The sequence below is a fragment of the Vulpes lagopus genome, chromosome 3, assembly GCF_018345385.1.
Source record: "Vulpes lagopus strain Blue_001 chromosome 3, ASM1834538v1, whole genome shotgun sequence".
NCBI classification, from domain to species: Eukaryota; Metazoa; Chordata; class Mammalia; order Carnivora; family Canidae; genus Vulpes; species Vulpes lagopus.
In genome coordinates this window covers 95,484,785-95,498,489 of record NC_054826.1, presented here as the reverse complement: position 1 = coordinate 95,498,489, position 13,705 = coordinate 95,484,785, and the positions used below count along the sequence as shown (strand labels likewise).

The 13,705-nt window shown below is 51.5% G+C and overlaps 1 protein-coding gene across 1 annotated transcript; it reads right to left on the bottom strand.

Moving 5' to 3' along the window:
* Positions 1-96: 96 nt before the first annotated feature.
* Positions 97-11,805, bottom strand: NSUN5 (NOP2/Sun RNA methyltransferase 5). The gene is made up of 11 exons (XM_041748904.1): positions 11,646-11,805; positions 11,438-11,560; positions 10,612-10,786; positions 10,409-10,517; positions 1,821-1,959; positions 1,614-1,729; positions 1,108-1,286; positions 739-949; positions 526-666; positions 328-442; positions 97-221 (listed from the first exon to the last, which is right to left on the bottom strand). Exons 1-11 carry the CDS (start codon positions 11,736-11,738, stop codon positions 207-209), a joined length of 1,416 nt encoding a protein of 471 aa, XP_041604838.1. The 5' UTR covers positions 11,739-11,805; the 3' UTR covers positions 97-206.
* Between the last annotated feature and the right edge of the window lie 1,900 nt (positions 11,806-13,705).

The window sequence follows — 13,705 nt, the reverse complement described above, 5'->3', positions numbered from 1 at the left end:
AATTCCTGTGAGTCTAGTTGGAATTTTTAGTATGAATGTGAGATTTTTCTCCTTGCTTATGTCATTAAGAATAAAAAAAAAAAAAAAACTGTGATCTACCGTAGACCATGTCCTGCCTTTTATTTTTGTGGGCAGAATTCTCTCACCAGCAAGAACAGGGGCCCAGAGGACAAGGAAATCCACACTCTCCGGCTGGAGAACTAGGGTTACCGCTTTCCTTCCTAAGGCAATAAAAACAATAGAACCTTTCAAAAAACTGCTGGCTGAGCTGTGGGGAGGACCAGGGTCTTCCTTCCTTCCCACCCAAGGCAGCAGAGCTCAGGAGACCTGCTCTGTGAGGGGCAGTGTGCGAGGGGCCACAGTCCGGCGTGGTCTCCTTTTTTTCCGTGGGGCTGCGCTGAGAGTGAGTTCTGGTGCCGATGCTTCACCCTGGGGGACTGAGCTAAGAAGGAAAGTACCTAAGTCAGATGCATCCTGGTCCTCTGGCACCTTCCATGCAGCCCCACCCCCCACCCCCCCACTCACCTTGGAACCTCTACCCGTTCCAGTACCGCAACAAAAAAGCCACCAGTGAGCGTGGTCTCGGGGGAGGCCCGGAGGCAGTGTTCAGCCCCTGGGAAACTGCTGAGGCCTCGGTGGGGCCAGGAGGGTAGGACGGGAGCCAGCCTATGGAGAACAGAGGAGTTCTGGGTAAAAGCCTGCAGGCCCCTTCCCCAGGACCCGGTGGATCCCTGCTACCTGAAGGTCCCTGGGTTCTGCTGCAGGGCATCCTGCACCACATCTTCATTCTCCTCTTGGCAGAGGGAACATGTGGAGTACACCAGACGCTGCAGGGAGGGGAAGGTGAGCGCGTGGCGCAGTGCTCGCTGCTGGAACCCGGCTAGGGCCTGCAGGCGTGCCTTGCTAGGAGTGCCTGCCCCGGGCTCCTCCAGCTGTCTGGTTGGCATTCCTAAGGACAAAGTGTGTCACCTGTAGACTGCCTCGTTCTGCATCGAGATCCCTGCTTCACAAGTGAGAACATCTGCTTGGGGTCACCAGGTGAGGAGTCAGAACTAATGCCAACCCCAGAGCTGCAGGTCCTTCAACTATACTTTGTCCCCATCTCACCTGAGCCACTACAAGAAGGATCCAGTAAGATATACTGGACTTGACGGTAGCGCTGGTCAGAGGGTGAGACTGCCAGGAAGTCTTCCTGAGCCAGCTCACAGCATGAGACTCCAGCCCGGGCCAGCAGGGTAGCCATGGACGCCAGTCGCCCAGCATCCAGGTCAAAGGCAAAGATCCTCCTGAGGAAAAGGGGAAAGCTGGAACAAATCCTGGGGCACCTAAGGGCCGAAAGATCTGACCGAGAATACGTCCACTCGGGACCCAGAAAAGAAGGGACAATGTCTAGAGACCTGACCTGGGGATTCTACGCCCAGGGCCGATGGATTCCTATCTCCCACCTGCTACCCACTGGGAAGCTGAGCTGAGGGCACCACCACCAACTGCTCTAGGTCCAGATGGAATTCCTTAAAGGAACATCCTTTTCAGCCTCAGGCCCCACTGGAACAGAGTTCCTGATTTCCAAGTATAGGATCCCCCACCCCCTCCTGAGTGGCCACGGCACTCACCCTTGGTTCTTGAGAAAAGCAGCCAAGTGACTGGTCTTGTTGCCAGGGGCAGCACAGGCATCGATGACGTGGGAGCCTGGGGGTGGGGCCAGCAGCATGGCTGGGAGACAGCTGGCCTAGTGGCAGAGCACAGGGCTGGAGCAGTGACTGGGGCGGGGCAGTGGGCGCCAACCCCCACTCTCTCCCCTTCCCGTCCACCTGCCCTACCTTGTCTTGTAGAATGAGGTGACCAGCCTGGTACAGTGGGTGGTCATGAAGATCTGTCTGGGCCGGAAACACCAGCAACTCTGGCAATAAGGGGTCCAGAAGAAAGCACTTCCCTTTGAGGGCCCGTAGGTCCTCGAGGCTGCCAGAGAAGGAGAAGCACTGAACACTGAGTTCCTCCAGGCTGAGCACCAGGCTGGACCTTTTACAGGGGCTCCTCCCCTGACAGGCTAGGGTACAAGCCACACTCCTGAACTCGGGGAAGGAGCATGGGGCACTGCGCCTGGCCCATGGCGAGCGGGTCCCCAAGCCAGCCAGGGGCAGAGCCAGAAGCCACAGCCACTCCCGTATCACTCTGGCCTCCAGGCAACACGCCACAAGAGATGGGGAGAGGGAGGGGGCAGAGGGGACTCCCCAGAGCTGTCAGAGACCAAGGAAGTGGCGGAGCCAGGGAAACACTGGCAGTGGGCCTGGGACAGAAGCAGGGGCCAGGACACAAGGACCAGCCAAAGAAGGGTTTGCAAGATTTTCAGCATGGGGGATCACTCTACAGTCAACTGTGGTTGAAGTCTGGAAATGGGGAGACCGGCTCAGAAGGTTCATCTGCCAACAATGACAGAAAATAGCAGGCAGGGTCCGGGAGGACAGAAAGATAGCGGACATGCTTGAGAAGGCACTATGGGCAGGGTGGACATGCCGCGAAGGACTCAGCTGCTGGCCTGGCCACACGGCTGCGGGATGGCAATGCCATCCCTTAGCTGAAGACGGGGGATGCTAGAGGTGCAAAGTGCAGGGATGCCACCGCTTCTGCCAACCAATCCATACGTGGCGCCACATACACAAAATCAAAGATCCTGATCGTCCCATCTGACGAGATTCAACCCCCAACCATGCTAAAAACTCAACAAAGCAGGTGTGGAGGGTATACACCCCAACATAATGCAGGCCATATGCGAAAAGCCCACAGCTAACATCCTCAGGGCTGAAAGCTAGAAGCTCTTCCTCTAGGGTCAAGAACAAGACAAGGACACCCCTCTTGTCCCTTTTACTCAACATCAACAGAGCCTAATCAGCAAATCACACAAGAAAAAGAAATGAGGCATCCAAACCGGAAAGTGAAACCATTTGCAGATGACATATGTAAAAAACCCTAAAAATTCCAACCAGAAAACCATGAGAACTTTTAAACAGATTTAGTAAAGTGGCAGCATACAAAATCCATATACGAGCATTTGTTGTTTCCATACACTGATGAACTCTGTACCGGGTGAGGTCACAGAGAAGATGCAGCCACTGCTGGGAGCGGAACCTGGGCGATCAGGCCCCGCAGCCGTATGGCAGGGGCATCCTGCTTGGCCCCCCGCTCCCAGAGGCTGCCCAAGGAGGCTGCCCCAGAACATAGCCTCGGCAAACTGATACAGTGTAGAGACCAGCTGGAGCACATGACCCTGAATCCATGAAGGCCTCTCTAGAAACTCCAAGATTCTGACAGGTGGACGTGGAGACGTCTCGCTGCACCCAAGACAAGCCTCACAGGTAAGTCCCATTGCTTAGGAAACCTGCTGCCTACCCATGTGGGGTGGCCTGCCTTTCTTGGTTGCTCCCTTCACTCCATGTACGGGGACCAATTTCAGATCACACCCAGGAAGCTCCTGAGTTTGCAAACCAACGGGTGGCCAGCCTGGAGACCCAGGAAAAGGGCTTAGGAAAGAGGCATCTACCGGGATGGTCTCCAGTTAGCCAGCAACAGTGACCTTTCCATGTGGGGAGGGGTGGCCCATACATCAGATGCTTATCGACTGCTGTGTGGGTATGGGGACACCCCGAAAGCATGGGTTGCTTTAATGCACTTGTTTGAGAAACTGCACAGATCACACGGTGGCAAAGCGAACTGCTGGAGAAGTAAGGAGGGAGAAAGAGAAGGGCTGCCTTTGTGACAGGCAGCCACGCGGATGCACCCCAGGGCAGTGGACCCCAATACAAGGAGAAGCAAAAGCAGCAAGAACAACCCTGGCCAGTAGGGTGGCCCCTAGTGAGGGAGTCCCCTCCCTCTGGGCTTACTGGCAGAGCTGCTGAGTTCCAGCAGGCCAGGGAACACACTGGGGTGCAGCTGCAGCAGCAGTGGGCCACAGGGCAATGGCTTCTCCCTGACTGCACAGGAGGCAGAGAAAATGAGCCACCTGGCCACACAGCCTGCCCTCCGGCTGGGGCTGCGTGACACTTACATGGAGTTCAAGATACTTATGTCCTTAAAAACTGGATTATTCTAGCCCACAGGGAGACTTGGCCCAATAAGGGGGACCTTCCTAGCCATGTGGGACCCTGGGAATCTTAGAGGAGGTACAATGGATTATTAGGGAGTTGGGAGTGAGAAGAGCCCTCTGCACTCCAGTCTCTGAAGACCATGACAGGGCCACATCAGGGCAGGAAGGAAAGCCAGCATTCTCCATCCTGCCCCCAGCTCCAGGTACAGGGTGCTCACATCAACGCTGAGTCCGCTCGTACAAGATATTTAGGGTGCTAAGGGAAAGACCCGGGACCAAGAGGGGAAATCAAAAAGCCAAAACGCTATCCCAATAGACTGTAGAGGGTCTGGAGAAAGTAACCTGGAAGCACACAGGATTTGACCTCATTGCTGTAAGGCCCCCACCAGAACAGAGGTCAACCTGCGGAAAACCTTAAGACTCAATTATTCCAGTCAAGGATGTCCCTTGACTCTCCCCTGCCTGAGAGTGTGGGGTCTCTATCCACTTCCAGGGAACACACTGGGCCTTGGTATCCCACCAGGTCAAACAGCTGGGTGAATTCTAGCCAGAGTTAAACCAGTGCAGAGGAGAAATGCCAACTGGGAACCTGGGAGCCTGCCACCCCCACAGACGGAGTGTCAAATGATACAAACCACACAGGGTCGAAGGAGAAACCATCTAAGAGCAGCTTGGAGTGCCCTGCCCCCAGCCCTTCCAACACCCAATACAGCTGACAGAAGAGACAGCAGGCTCCCGGCAGGTAACAGCAGGACACCCTAAATTAATCCAGGTAGCCCCCACCCTTGTGCATGTGGCTGTGCCCAACACTGCCACCATCCTAGACACTTTGGCCATGGTACTAGGAGGGAACCACGCTGTGCTAGTCTCAGCAAATGTCTTTTTCAGTAGAGAGACAAGCTCAATCTGCCTTCACATGAGGAGCAACGATGGACCTTTCAAGTGTTCCTCTGAGGTTCCCTGCACAACCCCACTGTGTGTCACAGAATGGCGGCCGGAGGCCTGTCCCCCGTGTCCTTCTCACACAGGAGAATGGGCCCACTGCATTCACACTATAACGTGGACGTGTGAAGATATGTCTCTGTGGCAGGCCATCCTGCAGGCCCTGCTGAAGCATCTGTGGAAGGCTGGGTGGTGAACCCACAGAACTCAAGGCCCAGGCACTGCCATAATGTTTGGGAAGTCAATTCATCGGCTAAGATACACCTCGTCCCAGACGCTGTGATGGATAAGCTGCACGTGTGTCCAGCTCCTGAGAATGTGAAAGACGTGTGCAAGCCTTGGTAGGAGTTTTGGGGTCTGGAGGACTCATACTCCCCACCTGGCACACAGCACCTCTGCCTCTTAAACCAGCTGATAAAGAAAGGGCATGTGCTGGAGTGGGGACCAGGGAGCAAGACGCCTTTGAGAAGGCAAAATGCTAGGGAACATTGAAACATGAAAGCTCTGGCCGTCTCCTAAGTTGGGCAGCAACTGGAATTCAAGGTCTCTGTGACTCTGGAAGGTGTGGGTTGCACATTGTGGCAGAGATGACAGAAGGGGAGAGTGCCCCCAAGACACTCAGTTCCAGGAAACAGAAACCAGATACCCCACCCCACCACGCCCCCCACTAAGGGGCAAAAATTTCTAGTAGTATGCACCACACTCCTCCAGGCAAAGCCTCTCAGGGAGAAACATGGTGCGGCAGCCATGGCTGAACTGAGAGCATTCTGGCCATTGATGGCTCATGAGCCCTGGCCCTTAACCCTCCTCCACACTGTGGGCTGCTGTGAGGGGATCAACCCTGCAGCTTGGACAGTGGGAAGCTGAAGGGTGGGCCACAAATAAGCCCCTGTGGGGTCAGGATACATGAAAAGAGTGCAGGTTCACCTGCAAGAGGCCAAGGCAGTCCTCACTGTGTTCCACATCCCAGCTCCTAAGGCACTGATTCCTCCTGGCTGCCAAGAAGCTGATGCCCTGGCTCAGGCACGAGCCCCAGCACCTCACCTTTAGGCAGACAGCTAACTGGGTGTATAGGAAGCATGCCCACCGTGCCACCCGGGTGGGAGAGCACACTGCCAAGGAAGCCAGACCACCCTTGAAATACAGCGATTTGGTGAATTCTGTAACATGCCCTGTGTATTCTAAATCATGCCCAAGGCAACTACCAAAGGTGTCTGGGGCTGTCCTCCTGAGTTCCCAACCAGTAAGAAATGGGCAAAGTGACTAGACTGGCCCCTCCCTGCAAGTAAGGGTTGTGAGCACACCCTGGTGTGTGTGGTCATGGCACTGGGCGCAACCTGAGCTCTGCCCTGCTGCCATCAGGAGTCTAAAAAAAGCCAAAGTACCGTGTATAGGTACTCTCCTCAACCAGACAGTATTTGGGGGTCACATTTCATAGGTCCTGATGTGCAGTGGGGCAGAAGAACATGATATGGAGGATCCATCACCACTAAAACCTGTAAGCAGCAGGGCTGGAAGACAGGAAAGGATGTGAGAGCACACTGTGGTACTGCCAGGTGAAAAGCGCCGTAGCCATAGCCGGGTGGACCAAGAACTGTCCCTGGCTTTCATCCATCTGAATGACCCACCAGCAGGGCCTGCTGCTCCCACACAGACCCACCTGGGAATCTCTGCTGAGACGCCCCCCGCACCAGGAAGGGAAGAGCCACTGCCCTCTTCCTGTAGGCCTACGTGCTGTGCTGCTGAGAACACCAGGGGCTCCACCACACCTGCGAAAGGAGTCATCTACTGAAACGCGTGCTCGGAAGGCCCCATACTGGGGGGAAGCTACTGCAGCTCGTGTGGGATCCTGCTGTCCTGCCGCAAGCAGCACCTGTGGAACTACACTACCCCTGGATGGGCACACACCACTGGGGTGGGGAGGGGAGCAGTCTGGCATATTCCGCCCCCATCTCCTCACGCCTGACCCAGATGCCTCCCCGGCCAGTACATGTAGCCTGCACAACCTGTCCAGAAAGTGAAGCTGCCAGCCTCCCTCCCTGAGGCCAAATGGGCACACTATCGTCTGCTGATCCCATCACCTGGTGCCTCTGTTCCTGCCACGGGACTGGAGAAAATGAAAGCACATCAGAAGCCCTTACTAAACTCATTTGGCACAGCGTGAGTGGCAGTTGACAAAGCCTGCCTTACCAACCACTGAAATGTCTCTAATGACAAAAGCTGTCCTGAGAAACAGGATGGCCTTGGACATGATTACTGTCTCACAAGGAAGCCCTGGTGCCTTTGTCCAAACGCAGTGTTGTCTGTTTGTACCTCATGAGTCTGCTCACGTACATCTTTATTAAATCACATAAGGACACAAGTGAATGCCCTGAGTGATCTCACCTCCAGGCTAGGTGATATTAATGCAATGGTTTGGATCCTGGGGTTCTTAGAGAAAGAAGTTACCACTGGTTTAAGGAATTATGGTCTTTTTTTTTTTTTTTTTTTTTAAGATTTTATTTGAGAGAGGGAGGGAGAGAACAAAAGCAGCAGAGGGGGAGGGGCAGAGGAAGACTGCTGAGCAGGGAGCTGGACTTGGCACTTGATCCCAGGATCCTGGGACCATGACCTGAGCCAAAGGGAGATGCTCAGCTGACTGAGTCACCCAGGCACCCCAGAGAATTACTGTCTTAATCTGTTTTCTCTTGCATGTGTCTCAACTGCTACTGTGGCATCTGCCTCCAGTGCCACCAGACAGGTCCCAAAGGAGCCACCTCCAAGCTAGTGAAACCCCTGCTGACTGCTTGAGACACAAGCAGAAAACAGGGTCATGTGGAATTTAAAGAGCAGGGTTAGAGTGCTGGGGGACGTCATTGGGAGGATGAGACCAGCTGTTGATGCATGAACTGCACCCCGGCACATAAAGGTTCTGAACAGCCAGAGCAATCTTGAGAAAGAACAAAGCTAGAGGTATCACAATTGCTAATTTCAAGCAAGATTACAAAGCTACAGAAATCAAAACAGTATTGGTACTGGCATAAAAACAGACACACAGATCAATGAAACAGAACAGAGAGCCCAGAAATAAACCCACACTTATATCATCAATTAATTTATGACAAAGGAGCCAAGGATATACAACGGAAAAAACGGCCTCTTCGATAATGGTGTTGGGAAGATTGAAGCCACGCACAGAAGAATGAAAATGGAGCCCCCTCTCACATCCCACACAAAAATTAACTCCAAATGGATTAAAGACCTAAATATGACCTCTGAAATCAGAAACCTCCTGGAAGAAAACATGGGCAGTGAGCTCCCTGACATCAGTCTTAGCAATGATTTTTTGGATTCGACTCCAAACAAAAAGCAAAAGCGAAAGTAAACAGGAGAATGTATCAAACTAAAAAGCTTCTGAACACAAGAGACCATCAACAAAATGAAAAGGCAACCTACAGAATAGATGCAAATATTTACATATCACGTATCTGGATTAGGAGTTAACATCTAAAATATATAATGACTCCTATAACTCAATGGCCAAAAAAAAAGTGATTGAAAACACTTGCAAAGGGTCTAAACAGACAGTTTTCCAAAGACAGAGAGATGACCAACAGCTACACAAAAAGGTGCTAAACACCATTAGTCATCAGAGAAATGCAAATCAACACCTCAATGAGATCTCACTGCACATCCGTTTGAATGGCTATTACCAAAAAGACAAGAAATAACAAGTGTTGTCGAGGATGTGGGAAAAAGGGAACCCTCTTACACTGCTGGTGGGAACATAAATTGGCACAGCCACTGTAGAAAATAGTATAGAGGTTCATCAAAAATTAAAAATAGAACTACCATATGATCCAGCAGTTCCATTTCTAGGTATTTATGCAAGGAAGAGGAAAACACTAATTCAAAAAGATATCTGCACTCTGTTTACCGCAGATTTATAATCGCCAAGACATGAAACAACCTAAATGTCAACCGTTAGATGGAGAATACGTAACTACATATACACGTATGTGTGTATGTACATGCATCTATACACCCACAGGAATATTATTCAGCCAAAAGAAGAAAATACTGCCATTTGCGATCACATGGATGGACCTTGAGAGTAGTATGCTAAGTGAAATAAATCAGGGAAAGAAAATACTGTATGTTCTCATTCATATGTGGAAACTCTTTAAAAACAAAAAACAATTCATAAATACAGAGAACAGATCTGTGATTACAGGGGGGGAGGGGGTTGCAAAAAGGCGTAAAGGTGGTCAAAAGGTATAAATTTCCAGTTATAAAATACATAAGTCCCAGGAATCTAATGTACTGCATGGTAAGTATAATAAATACTGTACTGCATATCTGAAAGACACTAAGGAATCTTAAAAGTTCTCATCACAAGGAAAGGCACCTGGGGGCAGCCCTGGTGGCTCAGCGGTTTAGCACCGCCTTAGGCCTGGGGTGTGATCCTGGAGTCCCAGGATCAAGTCCCACATTGGACTCCCTGCATGGAGCCTGTTTCTCCCTCTGCCTGTGTCTCTGCCTTTCTCTCTGTCACGAATAAATACAATCTTTAAAAAAAAAAAAAAAGGAAAGGCACCTGGGTGGCTCAGTCAGTTAGAAATCCAACTCTTGACAGAGGCTCAGATCTTAATCTCCGTGAGATAGAGCCCTGAGCAAGGCTCCAAGCTGGGTATGAAGCCTGCACGAGGTATTCTCTCTCTCCTTCCTCTGGCCCTCCCACCCCTAAAAAAAAGTTTTCATTGTGATGAAAAAAAACTTTCTGTAACTATAAGTGGTGACAAATATTAACTAGACTTATTGTGGCTATTATTTTGGAATATACACACATATCATTACACTGTCTACCTGAAACTAACACTACATGTCAATTTTACCTCAATGATACAAAAAAATGCTGCAAAGTAATCCAGTAATGCATGTTTAAGCACACTGTTTTGGAAGGATTTCTCTTAAATCTTGAATTTTGGGTAAACATGGTTTAACAATTAAAAAAGAAGGTGGTGCAGAAATCAGATGAATTTAGTCTGACACACACTGTAGCTTTGGTGTCTGTGGAACACTGAGATGAACCTGAGGGTGGGAAGAAATCTAAACTGGGAGACACCAATCAGACAGAAACAGGAGTCAGAGCAAGAGAAACGGAGGAATACATTAGAAGAACATAGGATGGAACTCCCAGGTGAATCAGTGCTAAGGGATGGAGGAAGCCAGGCTTTGGAGGAGGGAGAAACTGCTGGGAAAATCTGAGAAAACCAGAGTGCAGTCACAACCACTCCTCTTTCTTCCCCCATCCCTGTTCCCCAGTGGCCCAGGCAGCCCGCAGCCCACGCCCCACCGCCCCCCCACCCCCCAGAGAAGGGCAGTCAGGCAGGGTTCTCAGCTCACCTAGAAGCCCGACCCTGGTAAGAGAAACCTTGCCTCTTGAAATAATCAATTGCATCGTCAGAGCTGGTCTTGAGAGTGTTCACACGCACAAAGCGAGGCACCTGGGAGGCTAGGAAGCAATCAGCAGTGAGTGGACAGGAGCAAGGCCCTCTCCTCTGAGGGCCTGAGAGCCGGCGCCCTCATCACAACTCCTTACAGCTCACCTGCGCCAGGCCTGGATCCCACCTGCAACAGGTCCTCGTTGCGGCTCACACGTCGCTGAACCTTGAGCCGGGCCAACTCCGCCTTCAGCCTTGCCTGGTGCCGGTCCAGCAAAGGTTTCCATCGGCCCCCGCCCCCTCTAAAGCCTCTTCCCAGCAACAACTCATACACTAGGACCTGGGGACGGGGAAAGAAAGAGAAAAAACACGAAGCATTAATGTCCTGGAATTCCACAGTGTTGGATGAAACTGGAAGCGCCATCCAGGCAGTGACACGTAAAAGTGAGGTGTTCTGCCCAAGACCACACAAGCGATTAAAGACACAGCGGGGACCTGACCCCTGTGCCCTACTTTCCTGTCCCGCTCCGCTCCCCAGGGCTGCTCACCAGCGGAGCGCTGGGTCCCAACCCTCCTCCTTGCCCACATCACCCTTCCGTTTGAGTCAGAGTCCCCGCCGTGGCTACTTAGCACTTTTTTTTCCTAAGATTTTATTTATTTATTCATGAGAGGAAAAGAGAGAGAGGCAGAGACACAGGCAGAGGGAGAAGCAGGCTCCACGCAGGGAGCCCCACGTGGGTCTCAATCCCGGGTCTCCGGGCTGAAGGCGGCTCTAGGCTGCTGGGCCACCCAGGCTGCCCTACTTAACACTTCTGTTCTTCATCTTCCACACTTAGGCTCAAAGTTACAGCATTTCCACCCCCCCTCAAACAGTGACCCGGTTACAGCCCGCTCAACCTCCTTTCACGCGGGCGACGTGCTGACGTCAGGCGCCGAGACCAGGTCCGGAGGGACTCGCAGCCCGGCCTCGCCCCCCGCCCAGCCCCGCTACCTTGGCCAGGTGCGGCCGCAGCTTCTTCTCGGCGCGGAGGAGGCCGGCGCTGGCGATCACGGCGTCCAGCACGGCGGAGTAGCGCTGCGTCTCGCACACCAGCGCGTACAGCTGCTTCACGTTCTGCGCGCGGCGGAGAGAACTTCGGCTGAGGCGGGGGCCCGACCCGGCTGGCCCCCCGCCCGGCTCGAACCCCGAACCCCGCTACCTGGAAGCTGCTGGCGTACACCAGCCCCTTGATGGAGCCCCGTCGGCTCTCCACGTTTGCCAGCACAGACGCCGCCGTCGCGTACAGCGCCATGCTTCGATCCCACGCGCCTTTACGGCTCTGTCGCGAAGCACGCCTGCCTCGGCATCGCCCCGCGCGCCCGCACTTCCGGGGTCAAAGGGCACGGGGCGCGCGGGCCCTTCCTCCCGCGGCTCCCGGGGTCGGTGTGAGGTGGAGAGCTGGGAGCGCGTTAACCTCGTTTTTCGTGCCTCTTCTCTTTTCAACCCGTCTTTGCCAATCTGATAGGCAATGGAATTTTACTGCTGTTTTAAATTCTGTTATCGAGGTTAACTATTTTCCTGTTTATTGATCTTTTGTATTGTTCGTGGTTTTTGGTCACTCTTCTACCATCTCCTGGTGCCCTTTGTATATTGATGTATGTACTCGTCCTGGGTCTATTTTTTCTAGTTTACTATTGCTTTTTAATGTGGTTTATAGTTTAGGACACTTTTTTCATTTAAAAAAATTTTTTTTTTATTTTTTTTATTTATGATAGAGAGAGAGGCAGAGACACAGGCGGAGGGAGAAGCAGGCTCCATGCACCGGGAGCCCGACGTGGGATTCGATCCCGGGTCTCCAGGATCCCGCCCTGGGCCAAAGGCAGGCGCCAAACCGCTGCGCCACCCAGGGATTCCCCCACTTTTTCATTTTTAGTTTCTGCCTTTGGTGTCACGCCTGGAAACCCCTTCTTTATACCTTTACAAGGTAGCAATCACCATGGCTTCGTTTTTTCACACTTAAATCTTTAACCCATTTAGAAATCAGCTGGGCACATGACGTGACGCAGAGTTTCCAAATGGCTGGCTTTTCATGCATTGCAGTGATTCATTTATAGCAAAGTTTTCCCAGCCTGGCCTCTGGGAGAACAGGGATTTTGTGGGATTTGCCTTTGTCCCCAGCTCCTAGGTGGTTACTGGTACACATTAAGTTGATTAAATAAATCCAGTATATGTGTATCCCAAGCGCTCAAGTAGACAGGCCTCCATGGACCAGTCCTCCTGCCTGTACGTTCTCTGTATTGCCAACAGCACATCAGCAAGTTATTTTGCAAGATAGTCTAGCAAAATTGCTGAGTTGTTTAAAGGTTTAACCCGGTCCTGTGGGCCTAGGTTGGTTAATTGTGATCTGTGAGTGGAAACCCCCCACCTGCAGCTGAATAGCCTCTATTTTATTTACTTCATAGCACCCATTCCATATGTAGTTGGGATTTATTCTCTAGCTGAATCCAGGAGGGCAAATCCTGTTTGGCACCCATCTATCCCTACCTCCTAAACCAGTGTTCTCACAGTGAGGGACCTTGTATCTGTTGCATGAGTGAAGGAGTGAATGGAGCATAAACTGATGTGGACAGCTGGACAGCCAGCTGTGCCAGTTAACCCATCCTAAAACAATCTTAATGCCCACTCCTTCAGGTGAGTGGTTAAGAAGCGCACCAATATTAATAAGGTCCATAATTGATTCACATTTCCTTGGCTTTTACCTGTCTTTTTTTCTGTCCTTCAGTCTCATCTAGGACACATTAAATTCCATTGTCACGTCTCCTTGGCAACTCTTGGCTGTGACGATTTCTCAGGCTTTCCTGATTTTTTATGACCTTGATAGTTTTGAGGACTATCCTGGTAAGCATTTTGTAGAATGTCTCTCAAATTGGGATTTGGCGGATTTTGTTTTCCTCATGATCAGACTGGAGTTACAGGTTTTGCAAGACTACAAGTAAAGTACCATCCTCATTGGATCACATCAAGGGCATATTGTATCAACATGACCTTCGCCATTGATGTTACCCTTGATCACCTGGCTAAGGTAGAGTTCTTCATACTTCACTGTAAACTAGTCTTTATCCCTCTGTTCCCTCTGGAAAGACGTCACTATGCACACCCCACCCTTTAAGGAGTAGGGGGTTACGGCAAAGTAGATACATAAATTATTTGGAATTCTTCTGCAGAATTGTCTCTTCTAGATTTAATTAGCTATAGACTCATGGATATTTACTTTATACC